The 20,558-nt window shown below is 36.9% G+C and overlaps 1 protein-coding gene across 1 annotated transcript in view; it reads right to left on the reverse strand.

The window, feature by feature from the left end:
• LOC146146738 (ephrin type-B receptor 3-like) overlaps window positions 1–20,558 on the reverse strand; it is a 44,674-nt gene that overhangs the window by 10,354 nt on the left and 13,762 nt on the right. The window contains exons 7-9 of the mRNA XM_083387019.1: window positions 13,266–13,454; window positions 10,299–10,407; window positions 5,038–5,230 (exon numbers count right to left, since the gene is read on the reverse strand). Coding sequence (XP_083243145.1) covers window positions 5,038–5,230; window positions 10,299–10,407; window positions 13,266–13,454 — 491 coding nt within the window. The remainder of the gene's footprint in view (window positions 1–5,037; window positions 5,231–10,298; window positions 10,408–13,265; window positions 13,455–20,558) is intronic.

Raw genomic sequence — 20,558 nt, forward strand, 5'->3', positions numbered from 1 at the left:
ACATGGTATTTAGACTGTTTATAAAAACAGGTATGAAACATATTATCATTTTTTTTTCATTCCTACCTATTTTTATAAAAAGTCAATATTAGTTTTACGTAGGTTAGGGTTAGCGACAAATGCACAACAATCAACACACGTCTATTAAAAATAGAGTTATCTCCACCAGGCAACATATCAATAAATATAAATCGCTCTTCTGGTGTAAACGAAGTATAAACTGCACCGGATGACTCCGGCGCGTCACAGCTTATCGCATACTTCAGCGACGTCTAGAATTATTAATTTTAATCTACGTTTTTTCAATTTTTTACTTCTCAGTATATAAGATGGCTAACGAACTCTCGTTGTAATTATTAACACGTCTATTAAAGTTCACCAAATCCGGTAATTTTTTGCGATGACAATTAAATTGCTACATCGGCAGTTGGTTAACTTTATTTAAAATGCGAAGTATAAATATTAGCCCAATTACAGCGACCAGCAACGCTATCAGTTGATCAGTGTTGAACTGAAACCACTTTCATCCGGTATTCGTACAACGCTTCCGCCCCGCATAAGGGAGGTATGTGGAAATCAAACATCCGATCTTATCAGCGGTTTCCTAGACCATGAGCCTGTTTTGTTCCTCTTTTGATAAACGTTGGCAGCTTTACTGGACATTTCTCACAGCAGAATTACATTCAGGGCTTCAAAATGCATTGAAAGCACAATTTTGAGATCAGGGTCTATTTTTGGAAAATTTTGACTAGCGTACTGATTTTTTCTTTTTTTCGTGTTAAACACATGATTGTTTTCTTTAGACATTTTTGGCAAAAAGTACCGCGGTCCTATTCGAAATAAGAAAATCGATCAAAAAAAGGGCAATAGTAATGGGTTGTAGGGTCTCAGAATTAGGAAGATTATTTATATACGATTTCAAAAAAAATACTTTAAGGTAAAACGTTACGTTGAATTGCAAAACATTTCTGAATTGCACACAATATTTGGAATCGGATGGGCATTGAACCAGCCAATAGTATCGGAAAAATACCGATACTATTTTCAATCCGCATAACATTGCAAACTCACAGCCTTTAATAAGCCTAGCTGAAGTAAGCCTGGCCCATAAAGAGTTCCGGCCTGGCTTTTAAGTAGCCTTGTAAACGGGCCGATTTTAACATAAGCGGTAACATTAGGTTAGCGCGATCGGACACAGCGCATCAATTATGCATGGGGCTTATTCAGTAGGAAGCCAAACTAAAAGTCTGGACACGCAAATGGACCCTTGTCCAGTGACGCTAATTTGACCGCTGGTCAGTAATTTACACACGGCCTGACTGGGCTGTGTTTAAAAGGTTTTATGGGGCCCTTTTCTTCGAAAAAAGAAAAAACGAATTTCTATTGGCATTTTTACTTCTTGACCAATTTATACGAAAAGAAGCATTTAAAAAAAACACTTTACACTTGCGATGCAAAAACTTGCAAAGTCTGGAAAAAACGGGAGTTTTTCTAAGTAATATTTAAACTGACCTCATGTCACTTCCAAGAGCCCTTGAAAAACAATGTTTCTAAGTCATTTTCCATCTTTTAGGTAAAAAATGCTTTAAAACCTGTTTCTGTATGTATGATTTTACACATTTAGTTAAAGGCAGTCGTCAAGATTTCAAACCGGCTTTGTTTTTCGCCCGTGTGTGTCGTCATAATACGGAAACGAACCCACGTGACCTGCTGCCGGCCAAAACAGCAGAATCAGGGATTTCACTTTCTCGCGTAATTTAATGTTTTGCCTCTGGGGTGTGAAAGCCTATTAGGAAAATTCGGCGGAGTCGGACCCTATTTAATTCACAAGTAAACGGATTGGCATTTAATGATTTGACAGGATTGCTAAAAGACTGATCAGCTTTTGTTTAAGGCCGTCAATTCTGGCAAAACTGTGGAAGCGTATAAATTCAACCGATCGATGATTTTTGTCGACGTTCAAAATTAAAAAAAATGGAAACAAGGCAATGAAAAACGCAATATTTTTTGATTTACAAGAACACTAAATAACCCTAAGGCCTGTCAAAAATTAGTCGGAAAATCAACGATTTTTGTACAACCTAAATTTAATTTAAACCTGTAAATTTTATACTTACTCAAATACTAACTACATTCCTATTTTTTTTTGGGTGGGGGGGGTAATAAATATACTCAATACAGTCTACAATGGACGATATTACAAAAAAATTGTACTAGTACCACACAAGTAAAGGGTGGAAACTGATTGGAATACAAATTCTATTTTGTGGTGAATTTTCATAACTATACTAGGTAGAAATAAGGTCTTTAAACAACGGTATCCCATTACAATTATACAAGGGTATACCTTAAAGAGGTGAAATTATAAATCTTATTTTGGGCCGTTTCCGTAACAACAAAGGATAGTATAAAATGGCTGTAAAATGTTTTACTAGAAAACTGATTGCAGGATTACCACGGTTAATTATACGGTTGAAATATAGCAAGAACTCCCAAGCATGGTTCCCCAAGAAAAAAGGTACAAGAGGGAAAATCTTCACAAGATGAATGGCGTACGCTAAAGTCTAATTGACCTTAATCGAATGTTTACTTTGAACGCGCTGTGGTTAGAGTTCGTTACCTGCGATAACCCCATGAGAATCTCACGCGCATAAATAATGAAGACGCCCCGTTAGAAAAGTGAGGCTAGCGAAGCGACGAAAATAGACTTTTTTGACTGTTTTGAGAACAGGTCACTAATTTGGTAACTATTCTTGATGTTGTGTTGAATTTTTTTCTATCCATTGTTATCGTTCTTTTGGGATTAATTGCTTTTTTCATCAATCTTTTATAGACCAAATTTAACCCTTTTGTCAGTCGATATCAGAATGTTTCGCATTTTTAACCACTTTAGGTATGGTACATTCAAAAATATATAAAATCAAGTGTTTATTTCTGCCCTCCTTTTTGTTTTTGCAAAAATAGGCGAAAAACGGTTTGGCTCGGTGCTTTTTTAGGGCCAAGTGGCCAACGGGTTAAGCATAAAAGCAGGATTAAAAGTATTTAAATGCTTCAATTGGACTAAGAATACTGACAAAGCGTTAAAAAGGTTGGTTGAAAATTAGGTTTACCAAACCAAGTCTCTTTTGTCGCGCAAAAAATAATGTAAAAAGCGTTTATTGAAACAAACTAGGGGGAAAAAGTAGCCTTAGGCTTACGAGAAGCCACTTTAGCTGGTCAAAAAATCGAACCCATAATAAAGTTTTTGTCGTAACAATGTAGTATTCGGTGTTTTAGATAAAGTTCTTTTATATCTTTATTGCCTATTTTGTTCTTTTTGAACCCTTATGATGGTTCGGCCATGGCCAAGTGTATCGCACCTCGGTGCGACATTTTCTAAAAGCCCATACGTTTAGAAGATCGCTTGCGGGAAACTGAATCTAAGATCGATAACTGACGGCCCAAAGTTGAGTTGCCAATAAAACGTCGCATAACTGACAAACGTTTGCTGTCTAAGCTTTCTCTGAGGTTGAATGTACGTTGTAAGAGATCTGAATTCTCGTTTATATGGTTAATAATAGGAATGTCCGATGTTACCGGATCAGAGGCAATATGCGATGCCAAGTGGTAGTATCGGTACTTGTCCGATACTAGGGTGGTATCGGTGCTTGTCCGATACTAGGGTGGTATCGGTGCTTGTCCGATACCAAAATTGATATAGGATTTTATTGCCAAAATCTTAGCAAAGTAAAAGTATGTTTTTAAATTGCTGCATTGGGCCGTGAATGGGATTCGAACTCACAACTTTAAAAACTCCAGTAAAAATTAATTAGACGATAAAGTTGCTTAAAGCGTGAAAGCACTGTTTTAACTGTTTTACAGCAATTTGGAAACATTATGACGTCGATAATGCTATTCTTTTAATAGAACGTTACAAACAATAACAAACACATCAAATGCTTTTAGTTATTTCTACTTTGAAAGGTACATTTATTAAAAAAAATATATAGTAACTGAAGGTAAACAAACTTCTCAACGGTAAGTCAAATTACGCCCAATAAACAAATAAATACCTTTGAATGTTTGAACTTTATCTATTCTGATTGCTTGAATATACGAGTTACGCCATTTGATACCGAATCAGACCGCGATAGTTTTAGCACAAAATATCGATTGTCAGTATCAGACTACAAAACAAGTGTCGGAATTTGTAAATTACCATTACCGGTAGATAAAAAAACAAAAAATTGCTGCATATTTGTGTCGACGCTTTGCTGGCAATTTTCAAACGGTTTCGGATATTTTTTGACGGGCCAAAGCGCTTTGACGGACGCCTGAAAAAAGGGCGGGAATCGATAGAGACTATGGCGCATTTTTGGCGCGTCATATCGACATCGATTCGCGGTTCAGACAATTGTGCGCCATATTTTTGATCGATTTTGTGGCGACAAAACGTCTGGGACACATGGAGGTGCACTATGAGTAATATAGAGCGGCAAATTTGCAGGGTAAAGGCACTATAAAAAAATCAACACATTTCCGTTTGCGCGTATCGTTTCCTTTATGTATATCGATTTAATTTTTAAATCTTTTAATTGCTAATAAAGGCCTTTGTAACCTTGTATGCGTTTAACTGTTCCTCGAAATGTTGCTTTTTTCATGAAATATTTTTTTCTAAATGTTTTTATGAAACAAAAAGTTTTCAAACTTTGAAACGCACATAAAAAGGGTTGTATTTTAAAACTAAAATTGGCAAGTGTGTTTTTTTTCATTTACGTTCCTTAGTATTTTTACATAAATAGTTGATTTGTATTGTTTTTTTTAATCAAGGTTTAAAAATTAAATCAACAAGTGCGAATTTCTTTCACAAGGCATTGAGAACAACAACAAAATAAAAATTCTCACCAAAAAACAACAAAAAAAACATCTTCAACAAAAAATAAAAAACTTGTAATAATAACAAAAAAACATCTTCAAAAAAACAACAAAAAAAAAATTAATAAAAAAATAAATAATATATAAAAAAAAGTCGACCTAAATTCAAGGAAACCCCCTTACCTCAATCCTGTAATGGGTGAAAGGGGTAAGTTGGGTGATCACGATGCTAGAAACGTCAAAATTTAGGGGGTTTTCGACGCTATACGTCACTTCCGGCACACAGGGGGTGCAACCGGTCGGGGGTGGAGCGGCGGTGGAGCTTGTGACGTCATAGTTGGTAGAGTTGGGGGAGCTGCAGTCTTGACAGGCGACGCTGGAGGGGGACAAGAGAAAATGTTGTTATTTTATTTATTTGTTTGTTATTTATCCTAAAAATCGCTGGTTAAGAATCTAATATTATTTAATTACCTATTTTTTCATTTTTTGACGTGCAATCAATAAATAAACCGAAATAATTTGCATTCAAGTGACACAGTCCGTTTGGGAGCTACATTTAACACCGAAAAGACTAAAAAGATAATTTTAAGTGTAAAAAACAAAACCTAGTCTTCACTACAAGTGTTTAGACTTTAGACCTACATAACTATTTTTTTTTCTAAAATCTAGATTTATAAAAGCAAGCAAATTAATTTAGCTAAAAAGATCAAGGATGTTGTTACATTTTGGACAGTAAATAAAGTGTAAGTAATTTAATTCTCGCGCCCAGTCGTATACTTCAAACGTGAAAGGTAAAACCTGTTTAACTGACATTTTGACTATTTATTGACTTTTGTAGCATGGAAACTGCCAAAAATAAAATCTAATCCACCTTTAGAAGTCGGCGTCAGCAGCAAATAAACCTAGTGGTCTTGCTAAAACAATCAAAGCAAATGTCGGCGGTGTTACGCGTGCGGGGGTGTAAGTTACGATCAAAGGCAAACCGTCCTAAATTGCACTTGCATAAGGTTATCGCTACACAGGTTTACACGATAAAAGCTAAAACATGTGCAATTTAACGAGAAAATCTGGAAATCCCAGCTCCTTTACGTGCATGTGAGAAAAGTTTGTCGTGCAATTTAACAAAATAGAGATGATGTAAATTAGACGCTGACGTAAAAAAATCCCCTAAAATTAGTAAAAATCGCGTGCGGTAAGATTTGGGGATTGCGGTTCCAAATGTCATATTATATCCGATAACCGATGTTGTCGTATCGGTAATGGTCCGATAATAAATTAAAAAAGGTATTTTAGCCACGGGTGACGATCCAACGCAGCGTTTAATATCTTTAATGGTATTTTTTTCAAAAAAGATAACAGTAGGTAAGTTTTCTAGTTTAAAAATGGGCTTAATATTTTGTAAACATGTACGTTTCCAAATCCAAACAATTGTACATATTTGAGCACACAAATTGACGTCATTCGGTATCGGACAAACGGCTGTAGCCTTTTAATATCGTGTACCGCACATCGGAATAAAAAAAGTTGGCGCATAAGTATCGGAAAAAAACACAAATTATCGGGTATTGATATCGGAATAAAACACAAAAAATCGTACATCCCTAGTTTTGATGCCAACAGCTGTCGCTCAATTGCATTAACTTCACAAAAAATTCCAGAGAAAATTAGGTAAAAAAATCACGTGTGGTATAACTCGGGATGGAAAAATCTTGTTCCTAGATCGGATTAAGCTTGTAAAACTCGTGCCCAGCGCCCCTAAGCATTGCAAGGAAGCGTCTACAACGAACGTCCAACATCTGGCGTGTGTTGTGACCAACTGATCCATATTAACCACGGCTGACGCTAATTGGACGATTTATTGAGGGGACATTTAATGTAGTTTGGGGGGATCAGGGATTAATCCTAAGCCAGTGGTTCACCTTGGATGCCGCTTCTAATACTAAAGGGTCCTGATAGTTTTAAAACCTTTAAGAAATTTATCCATTAACACCTTTTTTTTGCGGGGTCATTTTTTTATGTACTTTGGAGTGAATTTACGGTAAATCTTAATCTCACCTTTTTTTTGCGGGGTCATTTTTTTATGTACTTTGGTGTGAATTTACGGTAAATCTTAACCTCACCTTTTTTTTTGCGGGGTCATTTTTTTATGTATTTTGGAGTGAATTTACGGTAAATCTTAATCTCACCTTTTTTTTGCGGGGTCATTTTTTTATGTACTTTGGAGTGAATTTACGGTAAATCTTAATCTCACCTTTTTTTTGCGGGGTCATTTTTTCATGCACTTTGGAGTGAATTTACGGTAAATCTTAACCTCACCTTTTTTTGCGGGGTCATTTTTTTATGTATTTTGGAGTGAATTTACGGTAAATCTTAATCTAACCTTTTTTTTGCGGGGTCATTTTTTTATGTATTTTGGAGTGAATTTACGGTAAATCTTAACCTCACCTTTTTTTGCGGGGTCATTTTTTTATGTATTTTGGAGTGAATTTACGGTAAATCTTAACCTCACCTTTTTTTGCGGGGTCATTTTTTTATGTACTTTGGAGTGAATTTACGGTAAATCTTAACCTCACCTTTTTTTGCGGGGTCATTTTTTTATGTATTTTGGAGTGAATTTACGGTAAATCTTAACCTCACCTTTTTTTGCGGGGTCATTTTTTTATGTATTTTGGAGTGAATTTACGGTAAATCTTAACCTCACCTTTTTTTGCGGGGTCATTTTTTTATGTATTTTGGAGTGAATTTACGGTAAATCTTAACCTCACCTTTTTTTGCGGGGTCATTTTTTTATGTATTTTGGAGTGAATTTACGGTAAATCTTAAAGTGTTTCCCAACCGAGGTGCCTTTTGTAATTCTCAAGGGTGAAAAGTGCTATATTTTCTAAATTCTTTAAGACTCTGTTTTATCAACTAACAACTCCATTTTTGTGGGGACATTTGATTGACTTTGGGGAGAAAATTTAAGGTAAATTCTAAATCTGAAGTAGTGGTTCACCGGGGGTGCCGTTTTTAATTCTTAGGGGTCCAAAAATATATTTTAAAATCTTTACGATTCTAGTTCACCCATTAACCCTCCTATTTTTTTGAAGATGGGCATTTTATGTACTTTAAAGCGAATTTAGCTTAAAACCTAAATCTTGGCAGTGGTTTGCAGTTTTCACCCCGGGGCCGTTTCTCATGCTCAATTGTGTCAAAATATATTTTTTGGATTGTTTAGGATTCTGTATTATATATCTTGCGCAGATTTACCACTGTTTGGTGTTCGCCATGGTTTACAGTTCTTCTATTTGTTTTACGTGAGTCTATATCTATACGACTCCAGACCCTAACACAATATATTTTATTCAATCGAGCAACAAAGACCGGAGATTTGGAGATAGACTAATTCGCAATCTGGATTTCAATTCAAGATTCGTGACGGGAAATTCCAACAGAAATTAGGCAAAAAAACATTTTTTTTGTTTTACGTCCCTTTTAGAAGAACAGACAAAGTGGAAAGGTACACTTTTAAATAACGTCGAACAGATAATATAGCCAACTTTGGATAAAAAAACGAGTTGAATTTGCAAAATCAACATAATTCAAACGAGGGTTTTATTATTCAAAGCGTCATATAATGTTCTAAAAAGATAAAAAGCCATTTCCAACTAATTCGGCATACTAACCATACTTTAGTTCGAGCATATAGCGCGAACAGAAAGCGATCGTTACAAGACTTAAGCGCATATGTTCTACACACGCACAACACACGTTACATTACGCCTAATCCCGACCACTTCGTTCCATAAACTGTAGCGCTTAAGTCACTCAACGCAGCTAAAACGTCGATATAACGTTTGACGGAGGGCGTAAATCCCAAGGCGCAGCGCTAATCGACGTTTTTGCAGATTGCTGTTATTTCCTTGCTGGCTTATTGGATAAATGTAATAACAACGTCGTTGCTGCAGTCATTGTGTGTTTTAGTTTTTACTTATTTAAAAGGGTGTTTATTTTTATTGCAATACATTGCTGTCACTGTTTACGGTATCTTCATTATTAAGCTAGCGCAAGCACGTTTGTTGTATTTTTATGAAGGTTTGTCCGATAATATCGTATGTCAGCCGATACCCGATCTGAAGTTGTGGTATCGGTACTCGTCCGATACTATAGGGTGGTATCGGTACTCGTCCGATACTATAGGGTGGTATCGGTACTCGTCCGATACTATAGGGTGGTATCGGTACTCGTCCGATACTATAGGGTGGTATCGGTACTCGTCCGATACTATAGGGTGGTATCGGTACACGTCCGATACTATAGGTTGGTATCGGTGCCGATCCGATAGCAAATTAATTAGTCTTTTCATTCATAAACTGCAATCCAACGCAGACATTTTTACATTAAAAGGTAATATTATCAAACAATAGTAGGTTAACTATTGGAGGTAGCTGAACTTCTTAACGCTAAAGCAGATGTCGGCCAAATAACCCAAAAAAATGCCGCCAATTATTTTGCTTGTTTGATCGTAGTAATGACGTCATTTGGTTTCACTTCGGATTGCTACACTCTTGTCTAAACACTTTTGTCGTCTACTTTAGTTACGCCTCGAACAGGTCTTGTAATATTGATTGTGTTCGTTTTAACTATTAACGCTAAGGCAAAATTATTTTTTAGTATTGTTTAAAAAAGATTATTTTCTAAAGAAAACATTTTCTGTAAGTTATAAATCATCTTAAAATGTTTAATAAAAAAAGTAAAAAAAAATAAAACATCAGTTTTCTTGGGAACATCAGCTTCTTTTTCCCCTTTTCGAAATTATTTTATGATTAAGCTAAAACTGTCGTGTAATTCGATCAGCTAAAGTAGAAATTGTTTTTGCACAAATAAACAAAAATGCAAAACAAAAACAGTACTTAGATTAAATAAGCTTTACGAAAATGACGAACATGAAGTATTTGAATAATTTAAATCCCAGATTTAAGTTTCTAAAGCAAATCAGATAATGGCGAAGTAGTAATGCGGTCCATTTGCGGCTTGTTTTACAATGGGAATATTCAATCAGACATTCATGTTTTAATAATTAATTCGACGCGCATAGTCTGCGCTCGCTAGACTAAATAAAAGTGGAATTAAATGGAAAGCATATGTAGAGCAAATAAATGGTACACATAATTTACTTTAGGACATGTTGTCCAACCCACGGCCCGCTAAAACAATCAAGGGTGGTTCGCGAATATATCTTAAAACTAGATTAACAACTTGTAAAACGTAATTTATACATAATAAGAATATCAAAGCCCATACAGAAGTACCATCTGTTGAAAATGAATAAAGAGTTATACGAAACGTTCAAAATGATACCTACTTCTGTAACGCATACTACCCATTCAACAGCCCAAGTGTCTCATCAATTTCGACACTACACTGTTCCACCGTGATCAAATATATAGAATTAAACCTCTCACCTGTAGAAGAGGTCGCTCCTCATCCCAACATCCAAGGGAGCCGCCCACTGGATGGCGACAGAGGTTTGATTGACGTGGAAGCGAAGTGAAGTTGGTTTGGATGGTGGCTCTGAGAAAACACAAGGCACAAAACTTTAAACCAGGGATGTCCAACATTTTATTATAGTGGGCCGCATTGACACTTGAAATAATTTAATGGGCCACAGAACCTATCAAGTTTCAAGATTAAGTATTGGCATTTAGAGGTATATATATATATATTTTTACCCATATTGTACTATTAGTGCGCCCCTAAAAGCTGACTGGTACATTTTAATTAGGCTAATATTGAACGTTTAAAATACTACTTGGGAGTGAAAATGACTAGCGGGCCGCACTAAAAATTCAGGCGGGCCAAAAATTTTCAGGATTTGGTCAAGTTTATTTCTTTTCCTGCAGTTTTTAAATAGTATACGCTGTACACTCTGCAAAATATATCAGATACTTGCAGTTTTTTTACGGCAACGATGCCCTATTATTGGATTAAAATGATCGCGATCCGATTCCATACAAATGACGGCATTGCTATGCCCAAACATTTAAAATAAATCAAATTAAAAGGTTCCAACATAATACGCCCAGGTTATTAGGCCCTGATATGCTTTAGCGTTAAGAAGTTTAGGTACCTTTATGCTGTTAACCTACTATTTTTTGGTGAAATAACCTTTCGAGGTGAAAATCACAGCGTTATATCGCAAATCATGGCAGAAATTCAGGTAATAATTTGGTATCGGATCGACATATCGGACAAGTACCGATACTACCACTTGGTATCGGGTATCGTTTCGATCCAGGTATTAAACAAGATGAACTTTAATTTTTTTAAATTGTTTTGCGATTTAGAAATAAATCACATCTGAATATACAACAAGAATATACACTTACAATTTTTACTATTTGCGGTATATAAAAAAATTGTTAACCCCACTTTAACCCCTTCTATTTGTACACCCCTGCAAAACTGTTAGCTATATACTCTGGGGTAAACCGTTAACCAGCTTTAGAAACCCTATTAAACATACAAGAGCAAGCCAGTGCATTTAAGTGTGGCGGTTTCGCGATAAACCTTCAATCCATCATCTGAATTAACTGACGGCCTTACACAAGGGACGACTCCCGTCGAAAATGTGGACTCAGAATGTGGTTTAGCAAAACTAACAGACAATCGGGAGATAAAATCGTTTCGGGCAAGTTCTACTTTGACTCTGTGTACAGTTACAGCGCTTCTCTCTCGATGAGTATATATGTCTATGTTTGTGTACACACACAACTTATGAAGACAGACCCTTTGTCTGAATTCCTGGCGCCTTAAGGAATTAGTGAGCTTAAAATTTGGTTTGACGTAATAAATAACTGTCCGTATTTTTCGGTATATTAGATATTTTTACACCTATTAAACCTAAGTTTATTGGCAAAAAGTAGCGCTGTCATATTTGGTTTGCCTTTTGGTGACTTTTTTTTAGGAAAATGTTACTGGTTAAACAAAAAAACTTCAGAATAAATCAAGTATACGAAACAACGCCCCGGTGGCTTACTACCCTACTAAGCGTTACGAAAAAAAAAACTTAGAAACAACAAATCTCCGTATATATTCAGTGGCGTCTGATAATTACAACCTGTCGCGAAAAAAGTTGTGTACCTACTTGGATGACATTGTTTGTAGCAAACACAATATACAACCTATTCCAATACTCTAATCGGATTCCATTCAATCCGGATACCCTTTGATTGTAATCTGTCGCAAAATGAAGTTTCACACAAGGCCGCTGTTTGCCATATAGTCGTGTGGTAATGTTCTACAAGGGCCGTACACCTTGTAGACCAGATTAGGTTCTCTTCGTATGACAAACGCACTTTGCGGTGAAATTACACCGTGAGTTTGTATTTAGAATCTATGCGCATTGAGTTGAGAGACAAACTGTCAGTGTTGTAATGACTCGACTTAAGTCATTGTTGTGTTTTTTTTTGTTTTTTTTAATTTTTCACTATGTGTTTTTTTTACTTTACGTATGTCTTTTCGGTGAAATGAATCGTCTTGACTTAAGTTATTTGGACAAATGACCTGACTTGGACTTCAGTCATTAAGTCAAATTACTTTGGTTACAATTAGAACTGTTTTCACTTAACAGTTTTTTTTATAAAAGTGGGTTATTTATCTTAACTTTTGCAAGTACAACAGTTTGCTTGCTATATGTTGCGTTCTTGTAAGTTTGTAGTCGAGATATTGTTCGTTCACAGATGTGTTTACCAATTTTAATAGTTTCACGTATTTTTATACAATTGCCTTAACATTCGACTTGCTCTAACAATGACTTGCTGTGAGTTGATTGAACAAAAGATGACTTGAACTGTGACTTTCATTGTTATATTTTAAAGACCCGCAGTAGATTTTAGATATTTTACAAATGACTTAACCGGGAGTTAAGTCTTTTCAAAATAAATCATTACAACACTGTGAACTGTATTTGTAAACTAACTGGCTTCAGGTTGAAGCAGCTGGGTGTTAAACTTTTTTTAAAGCAGATCTCCGATTTGTTTTTTTGCGTCGCGTGAACCGGTGTTGGCAGGGAATTTTAGAGATGACGTAATAAATTAACGTCACAATACAAATAGACTTCAAAAATATGATGTTTTCGGTCAAAAAATGTGAAAGCGCAATGAAGTCTAAATATGCATTCAGCAGAAAAACATTTTTAATTCAACACTTTTTTTGAAAAAATGATTACATTTCAAATATACACTAATATTTAAATTAAGGCTAAATGGACACCCTAAAACTAGTTCACGTACCCCAAAAGGTTCTATGGATCCTAGTTTAAGAAACTCCTGATTTAAATTTTAAGTTTGTTAATTTGGCGAAAAACAATTTGTCTCTTAAAACAAAAATAAAAACATTAAAAACGATAGAATGCAACTCTAACGACTTACTTGTACATGGAGAGTGTATATCCTCCCCTGGCATTCTGTAGAAGCCAGCGTCGCACACACAGAACTGTGAGGGGGCATCGGCGGTGGGGTGCATGGAACTGGGGGTTAGGGAAGCCCCAGTGCTTCGAGGGGGGCAGGGAACACATTCCTCGTTACCGTGGCGGTCCTTGTACTTTCCAAGACCGCATACTGTTAAAAAAGCGCATTTATGTAGTGTTTTAAACAAATCATGGTGAGTGCAATATGCACAGAACTGTAATGTAGGTTGATAATAAATTGCAAAGCCAGAAAAGTCGAGCAGATCGACATCATCTTGATTAGGACGTTTCTAAACGAGATTGTTCTATCGAAACGACTTAATCAAGATGATGTCGATCTACTCGCCCTTATGGCTTTGCAATTCGTGATCAAAATCATGTTGAAATATTCAAGTCCAGGTCATTTACAAAACGACCAAAGTCTAGATTAAGCGATTTGAAATAACTAAAGGCAAATTAAAGTCGTTTAAAAGATACCCAAAAAAGTTTAAGAAACTTTAAAATCGTTTAATTTCAAGTTTAACCTAAGTCCAAGTCATGCCACTTTGAAATGCATTTTGCTTAATACCAAAACAACTAAGAGCACAACAAATAACAAACCAACTGTTTTATGCGTAAAATTAATGTACCTAGCCAAATTTTACCCCCGAAAAACCTATAACAACTTATTTTAAAGCAGCCATTTGTCTAGAAAACTTGATCACTTTAAAACAATGTTATGTCAAGGTATCGACGTCATAAACTTAACACATTAAAAACACTGTTAAAATACGTTCGGGCTTATGCTTGATTGGCGGTTGCTGTGCTGGTGATTAACAACTTCGCCCAGTAACGATCATAGTCTACATTTTCACACGTTCGCCAATTATTTCCGCTGGTTCAAGGAGTTTTGTGGACTAACCCTTTGCTGTAAGTTAATCGCATGTCCAGAAAATTATGGCAGTGAATAACAGTGAAGACACAGCAACTTTGTACCAATTTTCTACTGTTAGATTTTACGAAATAGCGATGTAGTTATGATTATCTAACTATTATCCTTTTACCAAGTACTTTAATCATTTTTGCGGTTATACGGCTCATCCATTTGCCGCAAATTGACCATAAGTATTTTAATAAACAACGGTGAACATACAGCAATATACCCTGTACGTTTTACATGAGCGCGCGCGGTCTAACCTTCCTTTCAAATTAAGCACGTATTTTAAGCAGGGTTTTATCAAAAGGATTTGGCTAAAATGACTCCTAGTTGGGTGCTGACAAATTCCTTTTAGGGTATTATAGGCATTATACAGAACAAAATATTTATCAACATAAATATGCCTCGCCTGTCGTATGTTATATCAAAAAAGGCGTGTTCAGAAAAACAGCAGCGATTATGCAGACTAAACCAGAGTTTTTTTTATTTGTATATTTGAGCGTTTATTAACCAAATTTCCTCAAAATTCAAGTTGTAATATTTGCTATATAATGTTCAACAGTTTTCAACCATGTCATTTTTCGTATCAGTTTTATGCTATTAGACATCAAACTGTTTCACTCTTTTAAAACTGCGGAGTAAAAACCCGAAAACCCAATAGCGTGGTTTAAAACCTTAAAAGTGTTGCGTTTAGTGTAAGCTCGGCAGCGTCCATAACTAGCCAAAGACCCAACAACATTGTCTAAATAAAGTCTTACAGGCCAAAAACAGCTGTTGTTGTGTGTATAACAGCCTTTAAAGCCTTGCAGTAAACAAACTAGGTAACAAAAGAGTAAAACAGCATCAAAAAACGTGACTAAAACGCTCTTATTTTTGGCAGTCATAAGTCCAATAGCATTGTCTAAAACGGCCGCAGCAATTGCTGTCCAAAAACGGCAAAATCGCGCGTGTTATGTGGCAATGTTTAGCCCAGGATCGGCTTCGAAATTCGGCGGAAGATCAAGCCCCGTTTTCCGGCCAATTCGTGTTACAATCCCGCCTTAATCGCATCCAGCGTGTCGGCTTAATTCGCTTGGTCGCTTTGAAGTTTGTCTTGTAAGGCCGCAGCTGATGCTTCTGCTTATGCTGTTCAAGGCAGCGCCAGATGTTGTTTGATGAATAAAGGAATGCGGAACGGCTTATCAGCGGGCGGCTAACCTGTGGTGTTGTGTGTGCGTGCGTGCGTGCGTGTATGTGCGTGTGTGTGTGTGTGTACAGGTGGCGCGATTTTGCACGTGTAAGTCGGGATGGAGCAGTGTATGCAATGCAAGTATCCGTACAGAAGTGGGGAAGAGATTTTGAAGGTTACGAATAATATTTTGAAAATCAACTGCCTTAATAAGATAAGTTAGGAATCGTTTATCGCCTATCTTCAACCTCAAACCTTTATCTTATGATTTAACGAAATGTTCACAAAATGCGACCCCTTCTGTATGGGCTTCGATATTCATTCTACGTCTACAACCTCGAGCCATTATTATAGGATTTATTCGAAACGTACAATTAGTGTCTCCAAACAACCATTAAGCAGCAAAGCCATTAACGAATTCCATAAGAGCAGCGTTATTTGTCACTCGATGTTATTTGTTTGCCAAAAAATGGCTTCCAAACAAAATAGTGTCTCCAAATACCCATTAAACGGCAAAATCCCTTCAAAGGAACAACAAAGCGATCCCGCTATTTAAAGTAGGGCCAGAAACTCCTACTGGAAAACTACTTGAGGGAAATAGTTTCACGCTTCGCGGTGCCGGATTAAAACTTTCGCAGCACTCCAAGAAATATCTGCCATTCGTCTGACACTTGAGCATCGCACAAGCCTTCAGAAGAATGTGCGCGCGTTCCAATGTTGAAAACAAGTCCCAGTCAAGTCATTTATAAAATAACTTAAGTCTAAGTCTTTTGGAGTACATAACAAGTCAAGTCCAAGTCAAGTCTTTTTAAACAAATAACAAGTCAAATCCCAGTCAAGTCATTTGTAAACTAACTCAAGTCCAAGTCAAGTCTTTTTGAATAAACAAGAAGTCCGGTCCTAGTCAAGTCAATAACAAGTCAGGTCCTGGTCAAATGAAAGGAAGTCAACTGAGAGGAAGTCAATTTCAAGTCAAGTCATGTTCATAAAATTACACGTAAAGATATTAAATTGGGTAAATTCATCCGTTTTTAATTTAGGATAAATAACCCAAATTTACAAAAAAATGCCTCTTAAAAACACTTCATTTCAAACCCAAGTCATTTGCTAAAAAGATATAAAGGTTGAAATATAACTTTTTTTTTTTTGGCGAATACATAACTATTCAAACTGACAGCTCCATAAAAGCATGACTTGAAACTGTACAATTGTAAATGGGCTAGAAACGTTTCTCAACGCCAGAAACTGGTTTTAAAGGATCACTTGTATGAAGCGCCGTTCAAGGAGGTCTGTCTTGGCCGCAAAAATGTGAAACCGCACAAACGAACGACGAACGAAAGAAAGAACGAAGGTCGAAGTGAAATATTCGCCCGGCTTGTTTTCGTCATATTTCAGCGGCTCAACGCCTTCGAGCGAATTCCTTCCAACGCGCGAGTTTTAGTGATTTGACGAACGCTTTCATTTACGCCATGGAGTCGGTTTTAACTTGTCTTTCCAGTTGTTTTGACCGCTTGGCTTAAACCAGGGGTTCTTAACCTTTTTTGTGTGTTTAGCTTTTTAACAAAGAAGAATATCAAATTTACTCCAAACATATAGAGTGGTGCTCATTTAATAAAAAACGAAAGTAACAAATTTCATCAGTTATATTTAGTGCGACGGCTGCTTGAATGCCTATCCTTGGATTTACCCCTGAACAGAGGAAATTTACCCCCTGGGGTAAATTTACCCCAGGTTAAGAAAGGCTGGCTTACACTGATCGTTTAAAGTGAAAACGCCACAAACTATTGCTCTAATAGTTTTTAAAAATAGTGATAAACGGTTCCCAAATCACATTTATAACAAAATGTTAAAATAACAATTCATTTTAACCAAGGTCATCGGAATCAATGACTATCCATGTTAAGTCATTTGTCCAAAAGAGCTTCAAGTCAAGGTCGAGTCATTTGAAAGCAGTGACTTAAGTGCACTTCATTGACTCCGACTTAAGTCATTAGTTACAACACTTGAAACGTACACGTAGAAAAAAGACGTAATGGCAAAACTATGCGAAGCGTGTGTATTCGTCATATCAGTGCTAACAGCAGACAGACAAGCCTTTCATCAGTTTATCACCTCTCCGCTAAAAGTTTGCCAACAACGTCGGCCTTTTTTCGAACACGCTTTGTCCCCGGTTTAAAAAAAGCCCAAAAATGACGTCACGAAAACCGTTGGCCCGTGACAAAGGTACGGAATTCGATCAGCAAGTTGTAACTGTGGGCTTGGGTTACAAGGCTTATAGAAATCGGCGGAAACGAAATGGGACACTTGGAAAAATGGCCACGATTTGAGGCCAGTTATAGCGGCCAATCAGCAAGCGGATGGCTCTTTTTTTCGAGGCAATTTTTTTTAGACTTTCAAACATTTTTTGGTTTCAAGTTGATTATATAAAACCGTTTTATAAAGCCGCGTTTGGTTCCTAAATGCTTAACAGGGTATTTAGTGAGTTAATTCACGACTTTAAGCGAGATTTGAAACACGAAACAATAGATTTGTTAACGTTTTCCGGCGAATATTCCGTTGAGGCAATCTCCCAAACCTGGACAAACAGCGAGTTATTTCCACCTGGGTTCGTACAACTAACGATTCCAACCACAAGGAGATATTTAAGCAAGTAACTGTCAAGTTCAACGTTTGTAAAATGGCCACGGTTTGAGGCCAGTTTTAGCGGCCAATCAGCAAGCGGACGGCTCCTATTTTCGAGGCCATTGTTTCAAGTTGATTATATAAAAACGTTTCATTAAGCCGACTTTGGCTCCTAAACCCTTAACAGGGATATTTATTTGGGGAAATTCATGGCATTAAGCGAGATTTGAAACACGAAACAAAAATTTGTCGCCGTTTTCCGGCAAATGTGACCTTTTAATTCGTTGTGCTCCCAATCGCGATTTTGATCAAATCAAGATACTGAGAGAAAGTGGTGTCGGCTTATTTATTTAAGGTTAGGGAGGCTTCTGTGAACATCCCTTTGGGGTTCGAACGAGTTTATTATTTCTGGCGCGGTCGAATTGGTTCAGGTGGTTTTAGCGACAGGTAAAAAACAAATGAAAACGCTTTGGCCTGTGAATTAAAATAGCGACCTTGCCAAAAAAATTTAAAATGCAACCTATAGGTTGAATAATATTTGAAGCACCTTTATTTGGAAACAGCGTATTAGAATTATGCAAAAATATAAAAAGAATGTCAACGTATCATCTGAGAGTATAGCACAATACATGGATCCCAAGTTAAACAATGAAATAATTAATCAATTAGACGTGGAATGAATACGAAAGCCCAGTCTGGTAGTGTTTTATTAACTTTTAAGTCCTGCAATACATTTCTACGTCTAACAACCTCCAAGCCGGTATGCTCCAAGATTATCAACATTTCGCCGATCGTAGGAAAAATACCTTATTTTTCTTCTTGGTTGGGGTTTTATTTTGCTGCTCCAATTCAAATTATATTTCAAAGCGCTATGAGTCATTACGAAAGAAGTGGCGCAATGTGCATCAAGCGTTCAGATCGGAAAGTACGCTCCATATAGATATAAATAGGTAATCCACTTGGAACAAAACCCCCAAAGAATACCCGAGCGTTGCGTTAGAAACTCGATACTAGGCGAGAATTGCCAAGAGATCCATAAACGACTCTAAACGCTTCTGTGAAACTTAATCCGAATATCCCTTTAATCTTGGCGGCTTTCATGCAAAGCTTGTGCCAGCTTATAAAATGCACTAGGGATGTCCGATACTTGACGTTTTATTCCGATAACGATACCCGATAATTTGGACGAAAGTATCGCGTTCCGATATCAAGTGACGTCAATACTATGAGCGATAAAGCAAAATAGAACTTTATGGTTCAAATGTAGTCTTTTTCGGATGTTTGGCTAAAATTACCTGTTTTTTTTAGGGCGGTTAGGTCACAACTTAGTTTTTTAGTTACCTCCAGTTGTTAAACCTACCATTTTTTTTATTTACCTTTAAATCGCTGCCTTGGATCGAAATCATAAATCAAATTCGCATATTAACATTGGTAGCGGATCGGCACCGATACCACCCTAGTATCGGACGAGTACCGATACTACCACTTGATATCGGGTATCGCCTCCAATCCGATATTACCATTCAAATGCACATAAATCAGGTGTATTTATTTTTATAGGAGATATTGTAAGGCATTGAAATTAACATTTCCTGAAAACAGCGTACACAGCTGTGCCATAACTTACAATTTGCTTTGAATTACTTAATTGAGCGAACACAAAAGGGATTTAGGAGAATCGACCAACATTGGCTTTCAATCTATCCGCATTAAGAAACCTACAGAGCCTATTAGCAAGAAAGCGAGCGAACAAAACATGTTTTTAACTCGATTCCCAATGAGTAATTGTTGCCCTTGAATCGGGCGAATTCGGCAAAGGGCGGTTAAGGGTTTTTCGCGCTTCGCTGCAACACACAGACACATAAATACATATCGCTGAAAATTTGGGTCCTCAGGCTCACTCGGGCGCGTCGGGGGCACTTGAAAGGGTCTGGAACCCCCCAGAAATAGGGGTTTAGGGGGAGGGGCTTCGATTGTAGCCGATTCGGACTTGAGAGCGTGAACAAATTGTCGCGACGTTAAGTGAAGGGTCTGAGAATACTGGTTTTATTCGTGGGTTAAAAAGGTGGCCTCTTTGGCCCTAAAAGGACGCAATTAGGCACCAGGCCAACACCCATATGGCCGGTTTTCAAAAAAGGCCTGTCCAGCTTTGTAGGAGTGACTTTGTGTAACGTTTTCATCCTATATTTGATTTTTAGTGAAAAGACTTAAAGGCTATAGTTTAAATTTCAGATTGTAAGGCGTTCTTTAATGCAGTGACCAAAATTTGCACCGCAGTAATAATAAATTGAGTTAGAATGTTTCTGTTGGTTTAAAAAAACAGCTCATCGCGCAAAGATGGTCTAAAACACTGTATTAAACTACATAATATTAAGGTAGACACTGAAATTTTTGGTAAAGCAAGGATGAACAGATTATCAGGACTTAGCGTGCTTTGTTCCAGCTTTTCTATTGGCCAGTTAAACTTCCAGCTTTTAACGGGTCCAACAACGCCCTAATGTAGCGCCAATTTGGCACAAATTCCTAATCAAAAAACTTGTGGGAAAAAG

This window comes from Ascidiella aspersa, chromosome 4 (genome assembly GCF_963924565.1).
Source record: "Ascidiella aspersa chromosome 4, kaAscAspe10.2, whole genome shotgun sequence".
In the NCBI taxonomy this organism is placed as follows: domain Eukaryota; kingdom Metazoa; phylum Chordata; class Ascidiacea; order Phlebobranchia; family Ascidiidae; genus Ascidiella; species Ascidiella aspersa.